General features: G+C 44.1%; 1 protein-coding gene across 3 annotated transcripts in view; it reads right to left on the reverse strand.

The window, feature by feature from the left end:
- Positions 1 to 21,912, reverse strand: part of slc41a2b (solute carrier family 41 member 2b) — a 42,161-nt gene that overhangs the window by 12,332 nt on the left and 7,917 nt on the right. For all 3 annotated transcript variants that reach the window (XM_085435841.1, XM_085435839.1, XM_085435840.1), the window contains exons 7-10: positions 18,105 to 18,252; positions 17,576 to 17,655; positions 8,135 to 8,266; positions 7,626 to 7,774 (exon numbers count right to left, since the gene is read on the reverse strand). In XM_085435841.1, coding sequence (XP_085291967.1) covers positions 7,626 to 7,774; positions 8,135 to 8,266; positions 17,576 to 17,655; positions 18,105 to 18,252 — 509 coding nt within the window. The remainder of the gene's footprint in view (positions 1 to 7,625; positions 7,775 to 8,134; positions 8,267 to 17,575; positions 17,656 to 18,104; positions 18,253 to 21,912) is intronic.

Raw genomic sequence — 21,912 nt, forward strand, 5'->3', positions numbered from 1 at the left:
ACATGCACAATCGGTGGCTGACTAAATACTTTTTTGCCCCACTGTATCATCACCCCCACCTGAGATTAGGTACCAAGCCCCGAGAGCGAAGGAAGAAAGTGTTGACTGCAAGAGGAACTGACCTGAAAGCGTTAAACTTGGATCCTCCGTTGCCGGTTTCCAAGACTACGTGAAGTACAGACAGATCATCTACTAGATGATGTGAATGCAGCACTACGGACCTACCTACCGCTACCATTACAGAGACTAACCAGCTGATCTGCACTACAGCAGCAGAGATCAGTGAGATGCTTGGCTACGAGTTGAACAGCCACAAGGAGCAATATCCTCCATGGAGGAGACTAGAGGCCAAGATCACAGTAGCATGGATGGAGGTTAGCCAACTATTGGAGCTGCAGAAAGGTGTGATGAAGAAGGTGCCTAATAAGTACAGCAAGCTGTCCATACCTGAAACCTTTGAGACTGCCAAGCAACGACTCACAGCCGCAAGGTACACAAGAGATATCGAAGGCAGGAGAATAAACCAGCTGTTCTCCACAGAACCATCCAAGGTGTACTCTCAGTGGCAGGGGAACAATATGAGAACAGCACCACCAAGGCTGGAGGCAGAACAATACTGGAAGACCATATGGGAGAAGGACACAACCCATAACGGCAATGCTCAGTGGCTAGTGGATCTAAGAGCAGACCACAGCGACCTCCCTGAACAGGGTCCAGTAGCCATCACAGTGGCAGATATCCAAGAAAGGGTCTCCAGTATGAAGAGTTGGACAGCACCAGGGCCCGACATGGTTCACGCTTACTGGCTGTAGAAGCTGACTGCACTCCACGAGCGTCTGGCAGCATAAATGAACCAGCTGCTAGTTGACGAGAGACACCTGGAATGGCTAACTGAAGGTCGGACGGTCCTGATCCCCAAAGGACCCCCAGAAGGGACCGGTCCCCTCCAACTACCGACCAATAACCTGCCTCAGTCCTACATGGAAGCTCCTGTCAGGCATCATATGGGCTAAGATGAACAGGCACATGGCTCTTACTGCAAGCCTGATAAGCAACATGCATCCAGAGATGATCTGGATGCATGTTACAGAGGCACATATAAATGACATTAGATTTATATGTCTGTATCAAATCAATGCCATAGGAACGTTGTAACCACAAACCCTTCTAAAACCTTATGCCCTAACCTGATATGCACCTCCCTTATAATGTATGTGCTGTTGATGCAGCCTGCTCAGAAACCGGCAACAGCATTTCCACTTGTGTAGTCTCTACATAGATCCAGCACAGAGGAGCATTAGTAGGGCTGTGTGATATGACCAGAATCTCATCTCCCGATATCAGACATCTATCGTCCGATAACGATATAAATCACACAAATGTAACATTTTCTGTAAATTCTGTGAATCTCGGGCAGGTGAAGTGTTTCCAGCTGGGCGTCATGTAGCTGAGTCGAGTGTTTTAACCGATGCATGAAACGACACATTTTTAGACATAAGTTGTAACGGCGCCGTTTTCTTTGTATTTATTACACGGCGTGCTGCGGGGAAAAGCCTGTTCTAACGTTTGAGTCTAAGGTTTATTTTTTAGCACCTGGCGGCTCTTTTTTACTTCTCATCCATAAATAATCTCCTCTTTCACATGATTCAGTTTATTTTGAAAAGTCTCAACAGGATCTTGAACTTTATTGTGAAAGGTTTATGTGGAACGTAAACAAGCGGACACGCGATGGTTTTACCGTCGTTGTTGCTAACGACAACGCATGAAAACAGGCGCTTGTCCATCCGTAGTGTGGTTATATTAAATATAAGAGGAAGAGAGAACTTGAAATGAATACAGCCACTACAGTGACATCAGAACCATGAAAAAATATTGCTGTAAACAGTTTATTTTGCAACACCACGAAACAAACGATAGCGTAAAATGAAACGATAGATGTTTGTATATCGTCATCCGATATATATCGTTACATCGAACAGCCCTAGGCATCAGTGCTAAATTTTACAATAAAATACGTGAATTTCATTCACCCAGCAGCCGGGTGCTTGCTTTTTTTTTTTGCCTGTCCCGTTTGGTTCTTTTGCCATCAGAATTATTGTCTAAAGCCAAAGAAATTTACTTTACCAAATGGACCATCCCAGCCTTGCCGTATTGGTCTATTTGATTCACCTTTTATTGTTCATTTTATTTTCATTTGCTGAACACGGGACAGACTTGACTGGGGAAAAGAAATGGGAGAAAGAAAGAGGGAAAGAAAAAGAGCGGGGAAGAGGGATGGGGATAAAGCCGGGTGCTTGCGACTTATCTGTGCCAGCAGCCACAATGCTAACTTTAAGCATTTATAAAGTTTAATAGTGCGATTTATTAAAAAGCAGTGGTCTTGAGTACAGTTGTTATGATACACTTTAACATGGAAGTCTAAAGGGACTGACTCTTGGAGCCAGCCTCAAGAAGCTATTCGGCACGTCTCTACAGGCATAATCTTTCAACCCCAAAGTTGCTGCTGGTTGTAAAATCTCTTGGATTTTACCATCACAAAAATCGAGGCTTTGTTTGTTTTTGGATTCACGTTTCAGCTGTCGCTCACATCACACAGCAGTCAAAGCCAAATCGGGAAATAAAATCTGCTTTGTTTTGGTGTTTTGATGACGATGATGCTGATTTCACATCTGAGAGCGTTGAGCTGTCTACTGAGCACATTCAGAAACACTCCTCTGTATTTTGCCTCTAGGCAACCTTTCACAGCAATTACTCTATTAAACTAGCAAAATACGATCCTGCTGCTGCTGAGCACTGCCTGACAGACACCCTGACTGCATTTGAGCTGACACTTATACTGGTGTACTTGATAGGAAAATGTCATGCGGACCTCAGAAAGCCTGGCCATACTGTCTTTTGATGCATGCGTGAAGCTGACTGGTTTGTGGACCAAACGCTTGCTGACAGATGAGAGCCCAAACTACGTTGAGTTGGATAAGATCTGACACTCACTGGAATAATGAGATCATGTCTTCAGAGTAAGAGATGGTTACCTCAGTTATTATTGATTCATGTTTTCCTGTGTACTACCTCTGTGTTATCCAGGAACTTGGCTTCCATTAACATTATCATAGACATGCATATGCTTCACTATTAAACTTTGTTTAACCTCATCAGACAAAGTTGCTCCAATCCCAATCTGTCAAACTCTCTACTTTCCCTTCACACCACCACTGACTGCACCGTGTTGCCTTAGTTTATTCAGTATTGCCTCATTCTTATACTGGATATGCTGTGGGCTAACATTAAATCGTGCTGTCTTGTGTGATTTGTTTATGTTTTCATGCTTCATCTCTTGCCATGTTCCAGGCTTTTTTTAATCCCTATGGATTTATGTAAAATTATTAATCACCGTGCGCCAAAACATGCACAACCCCATTCTTCCTTCCTAACTAGTGACTGTACTGTGAAGCAGGCAGAGATAGCACAATGAGTCGGGCTATTTTGCAGGAATGTTTCAATTTCTCCCCTTATTTTCTCTGCTTTCACTTTCAATGGAACGCTATCAAACTGTACCATGTGCAGTTTCTGCTTATCACTGCTATTAAAGAAGCAGACTGCTACAGTTAAAGTAGAACTGAATGACATTATCAAATTCTGCCATGTTACACACTTTTTTTGGGGGTCTCGCGCTGCATCGAATGTAGGAGAAAATTTGGAACGACATTGGAAGGTGTGGGAAAAATAAGTCCATATTGAATCTCAACTGGGTATTCGCACAGCCAGTTTGAATTGAGCATTTATTTCTTTAAAAAGACTTACTGGCAAAAACCAAATGAAATGTATCCGTGTGGGTAATGTGGTTTCAGTTTCCGATGTGCAGTGAGTGCATCGGGGTCTTTTACGAGCACTGACCAAGGCTACTTTTTTCTCAGAGCCAGTGCAGAAACGATCTACTCCAAGTCATAAACAGTGTTAAAACTAATGTTCCTCATGCAATCAGATATTATGCATCTTTACAGTAGTAGCCAGCGCTCCCTTTACGACCTTAAAGTGTCACGCTTTTTTTGCACATGTGAGTTTGCTGGTGGGCATTGCATCATTTGCACTGGTCTGCATTACAGGCGGAGGCTCGCTGAAGGTGAAGCTACTATCCCCTGCTTATAATCCTCACACACCCACACATTAGTTTTCCAGCCCTGCAGACCTGCTCACTGACTGCAGCGCTTTGCTTCAATAGTTCTCAGTGTAAACACTCCATGATCAGTTCACTGTGCTGTAAACCAACGCTGCTATTTGGAAGCCCCATGAGGTCATGTTTGACACGAGCAAAACAAGAGACAAAGCACACAGAAGTATTTGCTTATTCTCCCTATAAAAAATATTTGCTCTTTTTCGACAGTTTCCCTGCTCGTTCAGACGCCATCTGTAGTGGCTCCATGCGGCGCAGAACCACTGTTCCACTTGTATTAAACCTCCATCAGGTCATTTTTGTGGTCATATTTACAGGGAGTGCAGAATTATTAGGCAAATGAGTATTTTGTCCACATCATCCTCTTCATGCATGTTGTCTTACTCCAAGCTGTATAGGCTCGAAAGCCTACTACCAATTAAGCATATTAGGTGATGTGCATCTCTGTAATGAGAAGGGGTGTGGTCTAATGACATCAACACCCTATATCAGGTGTGCATAATTATTAGGCAACGTCCTTTCCTTTGGCAAAATGGGTCAAAAGAAGGACTTGACAGGCTCAGAAAAGTCAAAAATAGTGAGATATCTTGCAGAGGGATGCAGCAGTCTCAAAATTGCAAAGCTTCTGAAGCGTGATCATCGAACAATCAAGCGTTTCATTCAAAATAGTCAACAGGGTCGCAAGAAGCGTGTGGAAAAACCAAGGCGCAAAATAACTGCCCATGAACTGAGAAAAGTCAAGCGTGCAGCTGCCAAGATGCCACTTGCCACCAGTTTGGCCATATTTCAGAGCTGCAACATCACTGGAGTGCCCAAAAGCACAAGGTGTGCAATACTCAGAGACATGGCCAAGGTAAGAAAGGCTGAAAGACGACCACCACTGAACAAGACACACAAGCTGAAACGTCAAGACTGGGCCAAGAAATATCTCAGGACTGGTTTTTCTAAGGTTTTATGGACTGATGAAATGAGAGTGAGTCTTGATGGGCCAGATGGATGGGCCCGTGGCTGGATTGGTAAAGGGCAGAGAGCTCCAGTCCCACTCAGACGCCAGCAAGGTGGAGGTGGAGTACTGGTTTGGGCTGGTATCATCAAAGATGAGCTTGTGGGGCCTTTTCGGGTTGAGGATGGAGTCAAGCTCAACTCCCAGTCCTACTGCCAGTTTCTGGAAGACACCTTCTTCAAGCAGTGGTACAGGAAGAAGTCTGCATCCTTCAAGAAAAACATGATTTTCATGCAGGACAATGCTCCATCACACGCGTCCAAGTACTCCACAGCGTGGCTGCAAGAAAGGGTATAAAAGAAGAAAAACTAATGACATGGCCTCCTTGTTCACCTGATCTGAACCCCATTGAGAACCTGTGGTCCATCATCAAATGTGAGATTTACAAGGAGGGAAAACAGTACACCTCTCTGAACGGTGTCTGGGAGGCTGTGGTTGCTGCTGCACGCAATGTTGATGGTGAACAGATCAAAACACTGACAGAATCCATGGATGGCAGGCTTTTGAGTGTCCTTGCAAAGAAAGGTGGCTATATTGGTCGCTGATTTGTTTTTGTTTTGTTTTTGAATGTCAGAAATGTGTATTTGTGAATGTGGAGATGTTATATTGGTTTCACTGGTAACAATAAATCATTGAAATGGGTATATATTTGTTTTTTGTTAAGTTGCCTAATAATTCTGCACAGTAATAGTCACCTGCACACACAGATATCCCCCTAAAATAGCTAAAACTACAAACAAACTAAAAACTACTTCCACAAACATTCAGCTTTGATATTAATGAGTTTTTTGGGTTCATTGAGAACATGGTTGTTGTTCAATAATAAAATTATTCCTCAAAAATACAACTTGCCTAATAATTCTGCACTCCCTGTAGTCCCTTTAAGCTCCTTTTTTCTGATCTTCTTTCTAACTCTACTAGATGCCCCACCATGCTACCAGTGTGTCATCAGCTGTGTCTGTCTGCTGTTTGGAGCACGGTGGCTTTTTTATTTTCTTCAAACGGCTGAGACACGAACGTGTGCAGGCACTGCAAACACAATGCAAACTGAATCATATGAATTTACTATTCAACATTTTCCTCTTGAATATTACAGAGTTTAGCATCCATCCATATGACGGTGTAAAATGATGATTAAATATGGCACGAGGAGAAACCTCGTGACAAAGCACACGTACTTCTGGGAGCCATTTCTGCATCTTACTTCAATAAACATTTGTACCCTAAAACACTTCCATCTATGAAGACGTGCAGAAAGACCCACACAAAGCAGGATTCAGCTCTTGAACAGATCAGTCATCTTCTTTGGTGACTTCAATGTGAAAAAGGCTGGATACAAACACTTTTTACTCCTGCAGTCCCGAGAGTCGTCTCTGCCATCTGATGTTCTATTTGGGACTGAAGGATCCTTAAAGCGGCTCTGCTCTTAATTGATTAGGAGAGTGTCCAATGCCTCAGTGGCCAGGATTACATCTTAATGTTCTGTGTCTGCATTAAAGATTTAGGGAAGCCTCAAAAAGCCTTTGGGCAGAGCAAGAGTCCGAGACACACACACGCATGCACATGCAAGCACACACGCACACACACACGCACCCACACACACACACACACACACACACACGCACACGCACACACACACGCACGCACGCGCACACACGCACGCACACACGCACGTGCGCACACACGCACGCACGCACGCACGCACACACGCACGCACGCACACACGCACACACACACACACACGCACACACACACACACGCACACACACACACACGCACACACACACACACGCGCACACACGCGCACACACGCGAAGTCAATTCTTCGAATTCCAGACCTTAAAGACAGATCACGATGCACCTAAGAAGTGAAAGCAGCCAATCATAATTCAAGCTGCTCCTTCATAATTATCATACCTGCTGCCAAAACAAAATAAGATTCCTTCAGGCACCGCCTCAAACCACAACACTCACACACCTGCATCTCCACCTGCTGTTGAGGAAGACACAGACTCATCTTCCCTTTATATCTGACTCGGAATATTTTCACACAGGTTCACAGGTGTTGCTGTTTTCGCTGACCCTCTTAAATACAATTAACACAGCGGATTAAAAACATGCTATCATTTCTTCTGTTTAAACTTTGTAGATGTTGCAAAAAATCTGCTGATGCAAACTGAAGACAACAGGGTGAGCACTGATGTAGAGCCTTTGTACACTGATGAATGTGAGCCTAATATTTTGTCACTAAAGCGGCCTGTCGGACCACATATAGTCACTTTATACAGCTTTAAACAACTGGAATCACAGAGGAGCCTGAGCAATGCCTTTTTGTTGGTGTTGATAACAAAGCATTAAGGTCTGAGATGGGATTGCAAAAAGAGCCAGTGAGCTTAAATGCTTCATGTGGAAGGATTATTCTAGAATTCTTTACACTGGCTGTGTACTCACCTGCAGCATAGCAGCAGCTAGGTAGACAGACATAAAGATGGGCGTCAGGGTTGTGTGGCCACTCTTCATGAAGTGGATGGCGTAGAGGAAAATCAGGTGACCGGGGATGGCCGAAAGGAAGAGCATCTGTGCAGAACGATGATTGGCGCCTGAGAAAATACAAACAAGATGAAAACATTAGAGCTGAACGTGAGGGATCCAAAATACATTCTTCTATTCTTTATGAAAAACACACAGGCTGGTGACAAACTGTACCCGCTCACGCAGTCCACCAGCTGCCCCCACTGCTTCTTCCAAACACAGAGCTAATCTACGCCTGCAGGAGAGGGTCTCACAACGAACGAGCCAGGGGAATGGCTAAAAGCTCGTTTCAAAGTCTTCAGTTGAGCCTGATCATCATTCTGACACCATCATAAAACATGACATCCAAGCCTACTTTAAACACGTATACGTGCGTGAAAGCCAATTAAACAGTGTGTGTGTGTGTGTGTGTGTGTGTGTGTACTGACCTGTACCACAGAATGTGCGGCAGGGGTAGTAGCAGCCCTTGGCCTCATTGGGAACTTCCCCAGGAGCACAGTGGAAATGAAGGTGGGTGGAGATCCTGCTTGACTGAATAGCCACCAGGTTACCTCCAATACCTGCACGTTACAGAAAGCAGTTATCAACATAACTTCAACAACAGCATGAAGCTGAAACGAAACACTACTTTTCACCTTTCCTAAGTGAGAACACATCAATATTTAAGAGTTCAAAAACCTGCTAACATATCTCCCAAAGTGTGGCTGTAGCTCAGGTAGAGCAGACCACCAGCTGCTCCAGTCTGCATGCCAAATATCCAAAGTTGTTCTCTGATGCAGCTATCAGAGTGTGAATGCTTGTATGAATGGGTGAATGAGGCATGTTTATAAAGTGCTTTCGGTGCTCCAGGGTAGAAAAGTCCTCTATAAGAATCAGTACCAAATATTATTTAGAGCCGCGCTCCCCAACCTTTGTTGCTCCACAGACGGTTTAATGTCAGACAATGTTTTCACGCTGCGGCTTTTAAGGTGTGGCGGATAAATACAACAAAATAAAACGACACGACCGAGACAAAAACTGGTATTTTGTAAATATAATAATAAAGATGAATTCACTGTGTAACTTTATTAGCAGCGTCCTCCTGAACTGCGCCAACAACGTGGAGAGTAACATCCTCCTCTCTGCTTCTTAATGCCCTCTGGTCGCTATGGTAACATGTAAATATTTCTTTCAAAATAAGACGCACAACTACAACACAGGAAAAGACGCGGGGAAAACAGAGTTAACGATAAAAACCCTGAAAACCATAAATTCCGCTGCTTTAGAGTAAAACAACAGGCACTGCTGGAGTCATGATAATGCATGATGTACTTTATGAAATGATATGCATTGTGACACTGCAGGGAGTGCTGTTAAAAAACAGACAGGTGACCTCAGGTTGCAAAGTAGAGCACATGAGTAACTGACAACAAGGCGCTTCTTCTTCTTCTTTTTTTCTAAATGCTTCTTGATTTTTAATTGTGCTTAAACATTGGAAACCTGTGGGCATAGCTTAGGGTAATTAAGACACATTAGCTCTGCAACATATTTCGCTAACACTTCAAGATTTTCAAAAATAAAACGTGATTGTGAATAGTGAGACCTGTTAGAATTAGATAAAAATGTCTGTAGCTGAGAGGAGACGCCTGTTCTGTTAAAGGTCGACTCTATTTGTTGCGTACGTACCACGAAAGGTCAAAATGAAAAATGTAGAACAAACTCGTAGAACTCTGCATGTAGGGTGTCTGTGATTCTGTGTGGACTGTTGTCCATTTACATCACGGAGGTAGAGAACAACGATTGCTGAGAACTTAGTTCTGCATGTTGAGATACAGCACCATCAACCCAAAGTTAGCAGAAACTGGTTTTGCTTCAATGTTATAGAGACTTACAACAAGGCCACAGCTAGCTTAGAGCGCTACAACAAATAACTACAAATCTAAGTACTTATACTGTAATTAGAGTCTGTCATTTTAAAGTAAAGCTTTCACCACCAGCAGGTTACCAGTGTTCACGTTTTCAGATCGGTTTGTTTCTAGCACAACCCCGGTTTCCTCAAGGCTCTGCCTGCTAGCATGTAGCACCTCTCCGGGGGGGGTTGTGAGGTTTCCTTTGGTTATCGCTGAACAGTTTTGTCTCATGTTCCTCTGGATCTATCTGCCAAAGTGAACAAAGAGTCCTGGTGTTTCTGCTCTTGCATCACAAAGCTCTCAATATGTTCACATTTTGCATGTTTTCCAAGACAGTGAAATGATTCCAATCTTCTTTATTTCAAAATGCTTTAGATTTGGATTTTTTCATCATGCATTTAATCATCTAGCAGATGATCAGTGATGGAAATATGAAACACCATCTGTACTGACAAACATGCTGATGTTATATTCACGTGCCTCAGCATCACCTTTCCTTCAGCAGGTGACACACAAACACATTTCTTGTGTTTTTGTTCCTGTAGCCACAGCGTGGTGACTAAACCACAGAGGAGAACTTACACAAAGACACGAAGAACCAGCTAGCAGACAGGTGTACACAGAGCAGGTCAGAAGAGAACAAAGTCCTACTGCTGTTATGTACATAAAGAAGTGTTCAGGGGAGGTGAGAACTGGCAGGAAGGAGGATGATTTATTCAGAAATAATTCACGTATTTGCTATTCAGAAGGTTCACAGGACTACATGTCATCGGATGGTCACTGTGATCATGTGCTGGAAACCAAATACAAAGGACAAGAAGCGACGCCGCGTGGTTAAGCCTCCCAAATTCGTTTTGTAGTGACTATATTAGATTAGACACCGCTGCCACCTCAGGGTGATGTCCACTTAACTCCATCTATTGAAGCTCTTTGTCTGCCTGGTGACGCTGGAGCATTAGCAGCCCTCCCACAGGGCCTGTAAACAGATATCACTTCACAACGAGCGTTCACGCTCTCTGCCATCTGTCCCCTCACATTCCTGTCCTCACAGTCGGACACAATCCCATGCCATTCTTTAAAGGTACAATGTGGAGATGATGTGAACCTCGTGTCAGAGTGGAGAAATATAGACAGGAAGTAGGGGCAGCTGGCCTGGGAAAAAGAGCTGGATCAAGTTTGAGTTTGGATTGCACTGAAAGTTAGATCTCATCAACATGTGGATATATTATGTGAAACACCCAAAACAACAGAGAGACAGAGCGAGTGACTGGGCTCTAATGTGTATGCAGTCGATGCAGTTATGTATGCGGCTCGTACTCGAGGGACTGTTCACATCTGTGAAGCTGTGTCCTGCTGTCATTCTGTCTGAAGCACCAGCAGCATTAGTGACTGCACTATTTGACTGCTATAAGGGAACTGTATAGAAAACGTTTGGAGGTGACGACAGGGCGCTGCACACTAGTCGGTTCCCACAACTACTCGGTCACCAAAAGCGATATAGCTAAAAAAATATTGTGATATTAGATTTCCCCCATATCACCCAGCACTAGTACACTCATATGCATTTATCACAGCAAACCAAAACCATGTGAGAATGACAGAGTGATCACACATGTGAGTGAAGTTGCCCCCCCACCTTCTTCAAATCTAACAAAAGTGGTATCAAACGTTTGTGCAGCTACCATTTTAAAAAGGAGGAAAGGGCTCATCACACACCTGTCGTGACCGATAACAAAGCCCGGTTTCCCACCTCCTCCACGCACAAATTGGCCACAATGGGTGAAACTGGGTAACCCGTGGAATTAAGACACACTTCCAAAAGCAAACACAACTGATCAGTGCTGAGAGTGGTCCTGTTGCTGAGGTTGGGGTGATCCTGTAATCTCTTACAAACTACCTCCAACGCTTCCGTCACTGGGATGCCAGTGGAGACAGATGTAAGATCTCTCTTCACTGCACATGTCCTGTTTATAAGGTTGGAGAAAGCGGCTGTCAGCTGAGACTGAAGAAGTCACTGGATGAGTGACGAGAATCTTCTCCCACTGAAAATGTCCAGATGAACAGAATCGATGATTAAGCACGCATCAGGACATTATTTTATTAATATTTTTAAAATGAAAGCAGCACAAACAAACATTTTTGCAGCACAAACGTTTGATCCCACTTTTGTTAGATTTGAAGAAGGTGGGGGGCAACTCCACTCACATTGAACCCACTACCAGGATCCACCCGTCACTCTGGGTCAAGGCATTAACATTTGGCTAACACTACCTGTGTTCCCTCCTTCAGGTCAGCCTGTCAGCCTGACTGAATATTAGAAACACTCCCACAGCCAGAGACGCTGTCCTGCAGGGCTGGTTCTCCATCATCTCTGTGCTTCTTTGTCTTATGAAAGAAGCACTTGGAAAATGAAACGGATAACTACGTCAGACTTAATAAATTGGTTTGGTTGTAAAGAACCACAGCAGCAGGTCAGCGTACAGTCCAGGTGAGTACAACTGTGTCCAAACAATCATCTGCCTACGTCACCAACGTGCCTTTAGCTATTCAGAGGACGTGATAAATATTTTTCACCATTTTAAAAATTACTTTTATATTTATATGAATAATTTTAGGCTGGTTGTGTTCCAACACACGTTTTGTGGTGTGATAAAATATGTTTAACACAGAGTTTGACGGAGGGAAGGAAATGTGTAGGCTGACAATTTAAGCATCCAATTTGCCAAGAGTGTTTTTCCAACCTTCATACATTTGAAAGTTTCATTTTAGAACTGAATTTGGTATTTCAAAAATATGTTAAATGATCACATTTGGTTGATGTGATGGAGCACCGATTCTGACATCCTCAACGACACAGTTTGGGGTATGAGGGCATTCTTGCCACCTCAGCAGGGGGCAGAGTTAGCTGAAGGTGGTTAAGAGGGCAATCTGGCTTATTTAGGTCACTTGGTCTGACAGGAGCAATGAGGGCGATGAGGATGTCTGGGCCACGGCAAACCTTCGTGGAAGCTACAGGGGGTCTGTGCTGCTCTCAACTGGGCCACTCTGCCTGCAGGGAGGTGGTGGTGGTGGCAGCAAAGGTCTGCGAATCTTGGCTTCTCTTCTCAAGGTTTCATTTATATTGTTTATTCAAATGAGAAAGTGGCAGAATGAAACAAATACAGAACAAGCATAATGAAAGAAAAACACTGACAGATGAAGGAGAAGATGACTTATTGGTAGGAGTTAGATGTAAAAAAGGCAGACACCTTATCCTGAAGCAAACAACAGAAGGAAAGAAAAATAGGCAAATATGCCCAGATGACAAGCAAAGATTAAAGACTGGGCTGTCTCTCAGTGATGTCTGGTACAAAAATATGCAGCATAATGTATCTGCACGTTTCACAAAGTCACATAAAAGTCTCTAAGACACACACCTGAAAACGCATTTCAGATCAAAAGAAACAAAAGATGACAAAACCCTGCGATGTGCATCGCACAACGCGGACAAGAGGAAACCGTCAGACGCTCCCTGGATACTAAAGATGTCAGAACCCAGTTTGAAACCTGCAGTATCAGGATAGTTAAGCTTAAACTGAACGAAATAACCCTGAAGCATTAAAACGAAATAATGGAGGTCAGTGTGGGAAAAGAGGGCTTTCTCTCCCCCATGTTTCATTTAACCTGCCTTCTTACCAAGCCCTACACACCCCCTCCCCCACTCTTTGCTAATCAAACATCCACATGCTTTCCCCATCTCTGCTCCGTCTGCCCTTTCTTCAAATGTACTTTTATTAGGACAGGAGCGCTGGTGCATTTTTATCAGCCAAAAGACACGAGGCACTCGCTCTGCGATTCCTGAAATCGGAGATGGCTTCTTTTCCCAACGGTGCAAACAAAATCAAAAAGTCCCAGTGCTCACAAACGGACACGCAGTGGTTCCACAGCTGCTTTGTGCCGGGGGTACGTCTCAGTAGAAAACCAATTAGAGTCAGGTTCGTACTCCATCTCCTTAAACGTCTCTCATTAATGGCATTTAATTAAAAGCTTATCTGTTGTTGTGGCGGTGCCAGAGCCCTGGCAGCTGCGGTTGAGCCCACTGGCAGTGGGAAATGTGATGAGGGAAAGGTAAGGGGAAATGGAAGAGGACCGGAGACAGACGGATTCCAACTGTCTGCCTAAACCAGTCTCATTAGGTAACTTATTTATGGTGATGAGCATCTGGAGGCTCTTTAGTAACCCTTGTTTATCCAGGGAGTGTGTACCGAGCACGTCCCTCCGCTGCTCGTACATTCACGTACGTTCACACCTGGGAACTGAGCAGCTAGAGGAAAAAGACAAATAGACTCTGCAGTGTGTTATCCATCTTGTGTAGAAACACTTTGTCTCCATCTCTGCTCCCAGGGTCAAAGACTGCATTAATTATAAAGCTGAGAGAGATAAATGAGACAAACAACAACAGAAGCAGTTTCTCTGTTCCCAAACTTCCACGTTAAGCAGCTCGTTTCCAGTCAAATCAAATGCGCTTTAATGCTGCTGCTCATTAAGATCTGAAAAAAGCGCTGTCAGAAAAACAGCAGAAAAAACAGAAAATCCAAAGCACACCAGCAGAGAGCTTTTCCATTATTTCTAGATGTGGCCTTTGTCTCCTCTGAGAGCCATTTGTCTGCCTTCACAGCAGCCCTTTGGCCACCAGGAACCTTTACTGCACCAACAAGGCAAGATCCATTTAATCTAAATCACTTCCACACCTTCTATCATAGCACAGGTGACCCTGTAGTGGTCTTTTCCAATTTCATTTTCAGTGCGACTAAATACGTGCAACACGTCCCTCCTGACAAAATTATTGCTAAGTGTTGTCTCACTACTTTACGTTAAATACTGCTAAATTACTCTGAGCGGCCAGAGCAAAGAAAACACCTGCATACACACACGTGTTTGAGTTGCAGCTGCAAAAACGGCTAAATCACAACATCAGCTGCTTCAAGGCACGTTATAGGTTAAAGAGCTGACAGTAACACAGAAAGGCCAAAGTCTAAACTGATGGTAGCAGCGACAGTTCTTCTCCTAATTCAAAGGACAGTCTTCAAACCCTGTGATGTGCTTCGTCAGGGCGCTTTGCTACATGTGGAGAAGAGCAGGTCATTACTGAACCTGGCTGCTGATTCAGCCCACTTATCAACACAGTCAGCAAGTGGAGCGCCAGCTAAAGGCTGTGACAGAGATGTGGCCACGAAACACTCTGGGTTGCATTAAATGATGTCCGTCATAAATAAGTTCAGTAAAGCAGCACAGAATCAAAAGCACAACCCAGAACTAAAGGTTTGCTCCAGTATGAAAGCAATGTGCTGAGGGAGGAGCTCGAGGTCTAAATTAAAAACAAGAACTGCTGTTAGCCAAGCCGTCATATTTATAACTCTGCCAAAAATGTAAACTAAGTTATAAGTTCCCAAATTATGGCTTTCAGGGAATGTGATCATTCGATAACATCCAAGCCTACATTATAGCACAGAGTGACAACATGCAACATTATTACCATGCTTCAATGACGCCGTGTTTTCTAACACAGTTGTTGGACCAAGAAACTGTTTGTGGTTGGTTAGCACAGTGTCTCAGGTTAAAAGCTTTATGAGGGTACATATTTAGCTGTAATGCACCTTTAAGCTACTATTTAATAGTGTGTCTGTGAACCATCACAGAGGTGATCTTAAAAGCCAACGGTAGAAGCTACACATACAAACGCAGAGGCATCTTAATGTGATAAGATGAAAAGAGGAACAGATCAAACAGACTTTGAGAGCAGCTTGGTGGGGCATGGACGCCCAGCTGGCTATTGCAGGAACGCCTGCATTTAAATGTATGGGCCGGACTCCTCAGGTCAGCCTGTCGATCGCTGCCTTTCTCTTTGGTCACGCAATTGTGTCTTTACTTTTGAGATGAATACAGTGCTTCGTTAATTCATTTCTGGAAGCAGGAGGAATCTGTTAAAACTGAATTTTCAGAACAGCAGCCATCTACACTTACCTGTGTTAGGATGTACTGCAGAGTCTGATGTCTCAGGCTCGAGGCCTTCAGCGTGACCACATCAAAAGAGGCATATTTTAATTCGTTTGGTCTGTTTAATTATGTGTTTTTATTTATTTATTTCACTTTTTATCTTAATAATGGTTCACACATCCAGCCACAACATGTGTAGCCCCAGGGTGTGCCAGGAGCAGCAGCTACACTCAGACTGGATGTGACGCTTCCTCTCTCATCACAGAAAGAACAAAGTTGAGTTGGTAACTATCAAATCTATTGTTGAGGACATGAAGCCCATAACGATTATTCCTAAACTGTTCCTGTTCTGACTTCACAGGGTGTCTCGTACCGTGCACAGCTGCTATTACAGTAGCAGCTGTGCAGAAACAGCTCATAAACAAAGATGAAGGCACATATTAAGTTGAGTGGAGCAGAAACACCAGATATGGACATTTCTGAAAAGGGTGGGTTCTGTTCAGCTCTAGCAGCATGTACACCTTACTAAGACACTATGGAGCAGATTAACTAATGTGCTGTGGTACAGCTAACTAGGAATAAATGTAATTAAAAACTATACTGCTGGTATTTACAAAGGACTGCGTGCAAGAGGTGGGAACTCGGAGATTTTTGTAACTGAACTTGTTGCAAACGTATTTCTGGGAGTTCGTTTCAGGTGCAGAATATTAGAGACCTGATTCACTAACATTTGACACATGAAATATTACTTCTATTTGTGCCAATATTAAAGAGGGAAAAAAAGCATGTCCCACCTCTGCGAGTGGTCGCAGCAGATGGCTCCGCCCCTCCCTGAGCCTGCTGGAAGTTTCTCGATGTTAAAATTACGTTTTTCCTTCCCACTGTCACCAAAGTGCTTGCTCATGGGGAGGATGGTGTCTGATGGGTGTTGAGTGTTTTTCTCTATAACTGTAGTCTTATAAAGACACTAGACTAATATTAACCCTGCTAACTGTACGTCTTTGACTGTGGGAGGAAGCTGGAGTACCCACGCAAAGTCCACAGCCAGGTGGTGGGACCGAGCTCAGTGCTAATCACTGCACCACTGTGCTGCCTCTACATGTAATACTCATGGCAACCATGTGACACACACACACACACACACACACACACACACACACACACACACACACACACACACACACACACACACACACACACACACACACACACACACACACACACACACACAGAGTGGGTACAAGAGCGATTTATTTATTTGCCCATGAGTAAGTTTGCTAATAATGATGGCGCTAACAGAAGCAGTCAACAGAATAATAGCGCTGTTTCAACAGCACCCTCTTTCATCTGCGAGCACATGCACCCTCCTCAGAGTGCGCCCAAACGCAGCGATTCATTTACTCAAACTCATAACAGAAAGAAAGAAAGGCAGTGCCTACGTTCAGACAAAAACATTCGGATGGTGGACGCGTACATGCTCATGCAAGTTAGTCGTTTTTGAGTCCTCTGCTCGCACTATACGTCTGCACAAGCGGCACACCGCTTTGGTTACATCCTTAGGTTTACCTCCTTCATCCCAAAGTGGCGACTTTATATTGTTTTGGTAATTCGTTTGTCCATGTTTGGACTTCTTCTGTGTTGTAAACGCACAAATTAGTCCGTGCATGATTACATTGCTCCGCCCATCAAAAAGTCTGCACATGCACGAATATATCGCCCATCGTCGATTATTGGACTTAAATTTCTCGGAAAATTTCACCATATCGCCCAACCCTACTGTAATGCTGTATCCTGAAAGAATTAGAGGATGGAAGATTCAAGGAGGAGTGGGATTTTTCATGTGTGTGTTTTATAAATAGGATTTAAGAAGCTGTTACTAAAACCTTTGGTCTGGTCTTTAGCCAGCCCCTCCGTGTCTGTTCATGCCCCCCGGGCACACGACTGCACATCAGCAACACCTCTATGCTGCACAGAACAAAAGAAGGAAGCGGTGTCAATACTCACCGTTGACAACGGGGGTGTACACTACAATGCCGGCCAGATTTGGGTCAGACACCGTTTTGTCCAGGATGAGCCCTCCGATGCTGCAGAGCACAACATAATTAGCTCATTAACTCAGAGTGCATGGAAAGGCATAGGCTCACCTTCACCTAAGTGATGTGTACAGTGGATTTGTGTGCTTCTCTAGAAGAGCTACTAAAATCCTTCATGGCTGTACTGGACAGAGAGAATGAAGGATTTTTCAATTGTTCACAGCCCAGCTCCCCCTCCTCTATTACAGCCTGTGTGGGTCTGTAATATCAGCAGCACTGATTGTTGAGAGGAGAGAGTGAGAGAGAGTGAGCGGGACAGTAATTTGCTTCCTACTGGCTCCTCTGTAAGGCCGCCAGGCTCAAGGAGACCTGAGGGTGTATGTGCTGGGATGCCGCAATTTGTTTAGGGGATGAGTCATCATGCAAACCAGACGCTGGGAGGTGCAGACTCGGGACAGCTGTTCTTTTTCCTTCAGAAGACTAAACACACACACACACACCTGCTGATGACCATAGCAGTGATGACGGGCTCCCATCCTGAGTAGAGCAGGGTGCGGCTGGCGGGGTGCTTGGAGGAGATGACGATCCACAGCGGAGTCAGACACATGAAGAAGGCCCAAACCAACGACGACACATACGGATAGGAATCTGCAGAGGAGACACACTTGGGTTTTAGTTTCTGTCCGTTTCCTGCTCAGGTGAAACTGAGTAACACCTGAAACGTCTCAATGACCCGGGTAAGAAAATCCCAACATGTTGATTCTGTTCATCGGGACGTCCAGATTGCTGGAACAATGGTTCAGCACCACAAACAGGACTTTTTTCCAGCACTTTAAGGAATGAAGATTCTTTACTTGTGGCTGACTCTGCCCGTTGGCATCCAGTCCTAAATCCATCCAGTAAATACACACCGGATATTTTCTCTCACTTGCTCTAAGACTCTAACAGTAAACGTCTTTGTTTCAACTAAAATATAACAGTTATTTTGGAGAGGTAATTAGACTAAAGCACCTGCATGAAGCCACCACCAGATGTTTCCAACATTTCAAGCACTCAGTAACTGTCATTAGCAAGCAGTCCCACATTTACTATCTTGATGGTCTAAAGAAAAGAAAGGGCGTGGTGTCCAGCTCAGGATACAACGGGCTCTAGTAGGCCTTGGATTTTAAAATGTGAAACAGATAAACGGAGTCATATCTGGAGCGGAGCCTTGCCCCAGAGCAGCCTCTGGAAATGTGGCACCAAGTTAACATAGACTAAGTAAGCTGGCTAACAGGCAAAGTCCCAGTTAGACTCTTCTACCTTTAGACGTTGCACGTGTCAATAATTATCTTGCTTCGGTGAATAAACCTGCGAGCAAGCAATTGATATTCCTGCCCATCCCTGAAGGAATACATTTTGCTACGACACTCTGCCAGGAAGAGGGACGGAGCAGCTGCCAGCTATCTAAATGGCTCCATTCTTCTAATGCTTGGGAAAGAAATGGTGTTTCCAAAGAGTGATGATAACTACCACCGTGTTTTTAGATGCTAGTCGTGCACCCAGCATGAACTGGGCAAGCAGAAAATAATAATAATGAGAAGAAGAAGAAAGTGTTCTGCTTTCTTGCTGTCAAGAAAACCTGTTTAACAAGAAGGAGCCTGCAAAGAGACGTGGTGGCGAGGTTACCTGAGCAGGTGGGGACCAAACAAAAGAACTGCTTTCTTCTTCTGTTATTTCAACTATTTCAAGTCCGACTCACGTCTATCATAGATGAGGTGAAGTGGATGAGACTGCAGCATTTCACTGTACTGAAGTCAGTGTGAAAAATATATAGAAAGAGGACAACTGTCATTTAGAGTTGGTGCATAGAGTACAAAGTCCTGCACTATGGCAGCGTCTGTCTCACAACAGACAACTCAGAAAGAAGACTCAGACTGATGAATTCTTCATTCTTATCTAAAGGTGAACCTACAGCAGCTTTCACGTGAGCAGTCTCAGCTGACTGTGGGCCAAAGCCCAACCTTCCTTTGGACCCGTTAATGTAACGGTTTCACATATAAGGAGAAATCCTTTATCCTACTCATTAAAATCGTAGTTCTGCTTCCTTGTGTTAGTGATGTGTCCTGTGTGTCGAAGCTTCGAATCGTGCGTCGGGTAATCGCGGGGGCGTTTTTCTGAAGCGCGTATCGAGGCTTGCTTTGATTACGTAGGCAGTGACGTTCGAGGCCTCGCGGGCAGTCCGTACCACGTGACTGATTCAGGGACTGGTTCATCGGTTCGCGCCAGATTCGAAATAACATGGGCAGGAAAACAGCTGATTCCCCATCACACCGTGTTGTGGAATTGGATTACGTACGTGCTACATAGTTACTTGTGCATTTCTTCTTCGATGGAACCAGCAAGGAAGAGATGTTTTTTATTTTTATTTTGTCTCTCCTAATAAAGTATGCACACAGTAATAAATATCACAAATGATAAACACCAAAATATAAATAAACAACACTACACATCCTATAATCTGATTTCTGTCTTTTAGTTTATTAAAAAGTGAAGCACCAAACACTAGTTTGTGTCATTATCCAGATGTACATAAGGTTTACACATCATTATAATCAAAGAGCCCGCTTCACTTGAATTGTCCACTTGATGGCGCAGTAGAGCAAATGAATCATCACAATGCTTCGAACCATGAGTCGACCAATTGGATGGAAAGCTTCAGTTCATCATGAGGCTTCATCTCACCATCACTACCTCGTGTCATGGGTGTGCACCGTGTTGCATTGAATGCTTTTCTGCAGGTTTACATGCAGCCGGCATGTAAACACCCATCTGTTAATTTGTGCGATGTATCAACACAACCTGTGCATAAACTCTGGGCCCTTTTCTTGGTGTTAGTGCTTCATCTCACACTCACATTATCGCTGCTCTCATCCATTGTTGAGCCCTCTCAGTATAGCACTCTGTAACAATCCTGTTGGTTAACAGCACTATAAATAAACCCAAGAGGACTCCACATGATTCCTACAGCTGCAATGTCTCGCTTGCGTCTCTACTTGGCTGTTTCCCTCAATGCCTCTAAATGACTCTCGCTTTAGCTTTTCTTACGAGAACAGACAGACGAGCGATTTCAGTTTTCATCATCTGCGAGTAAACTGACCGTTAGTTTGAGTTTAGTGGGCAGGTGTCTGCTGGGCTCAAAAACAAGAGAGCCAGTGTGAGCGACACAGCCAGACAGCCTCACTGCCCTGCCATGGAAATCTGAAGTGTGCTTAAGAAATTTAGCTCCCAGCACTAAACTATTCCTTTTATAATGGAGAACATCTGTGCTCAGCAATTAGACCTGACGGGTTTAGTTAGCATGAGATGGTTTCCAAAGGAAAACGCTTCTAATGTGGCTGCACTGAGTAATACAAGGTGGTGCAGCACAGGTCTGCTGTCACATGAATTAAACATGTGGAGCGCATGTCAGGAGGAAGAGAGATGGTCTGTCCTGAAACTGGAGGCTGATGTTCTTACAGAGTGAGACAGGAAGGACCCCTGCTGGCCGACTGCGGGAGTGTATGACTCTACAGTACCACATGAAGCATATTTGAACTGGATATTATGACTGAATTTAAACATCCGCACTCAGACTGAAACACTCCGAGGTGCATTCATGCATGTGATGGCCCACTAATAAATGATCATATGCATGAGGGCTCTTAGGCAGTCACTGTGAGCCCTTTAATGCAGATCTCCATACAGTACATCTGCAAGTTTATTCAAAAGAAAGTACATTTGACATCCTCTCTTGTTCCATCAGTAAAGCAAGAGCCTAAGAAGATATTCAAAGGAGAATGTTGGTGTAAAAAGTTTGGCTGAAGGAAAGTGTGGCTGTGGGGGAGGCTGAGCCAGGACACGCTGGAGAGATTACATCTTTCAGTCGGGCTCATCTGGGCTCTACAACCCAGCCTTGGATACGCAGCGATGGAGCTCCATCACTGTGTGCGGCGAATGCACGGATGGATGTTCACACTGACTTTTACCAGATAAACTGGCACAAAGACAGACATTTTATCATGTAAGCATGTGTGCCGTCAGTGGACAGACAGATAAGACCAAAGACTACTTGGCTGCGATGTCTGATATAATCCCCTCAGGTGCGTTTGTATTCACCTTATTGTGCGATCTACTGTACAATATAAAGCGCCTTGAGGCGACTGTTGTTGTGATTTGGCGCTAAGAAATAAAACTGAAGTTTGCACAGGTACAATTTTATACACTCTTAATAATTTGTGGTAAAACTAAAAGTGCACACCCTCTGTGCTCGCCAATAATCTTTATTTA

This window comes from Copadichromis virginalis, linkage group LG17 (genome assembly GCF_057382275.1).
Source record: "Copadichromis virginalis isolate Kocher_CV1m ecotype Utaka linkage group LG17, C_Virginalis_male_GT1.1, whole genome shotgun sequence".
In the NCBI taxonomy this organism is placed as follows: Eukaryota; Metazoa; Chordata; class Actinopteri; order Cichliformes; family Cichlidae; genus Copadichromis; species Copadichromis virginalis.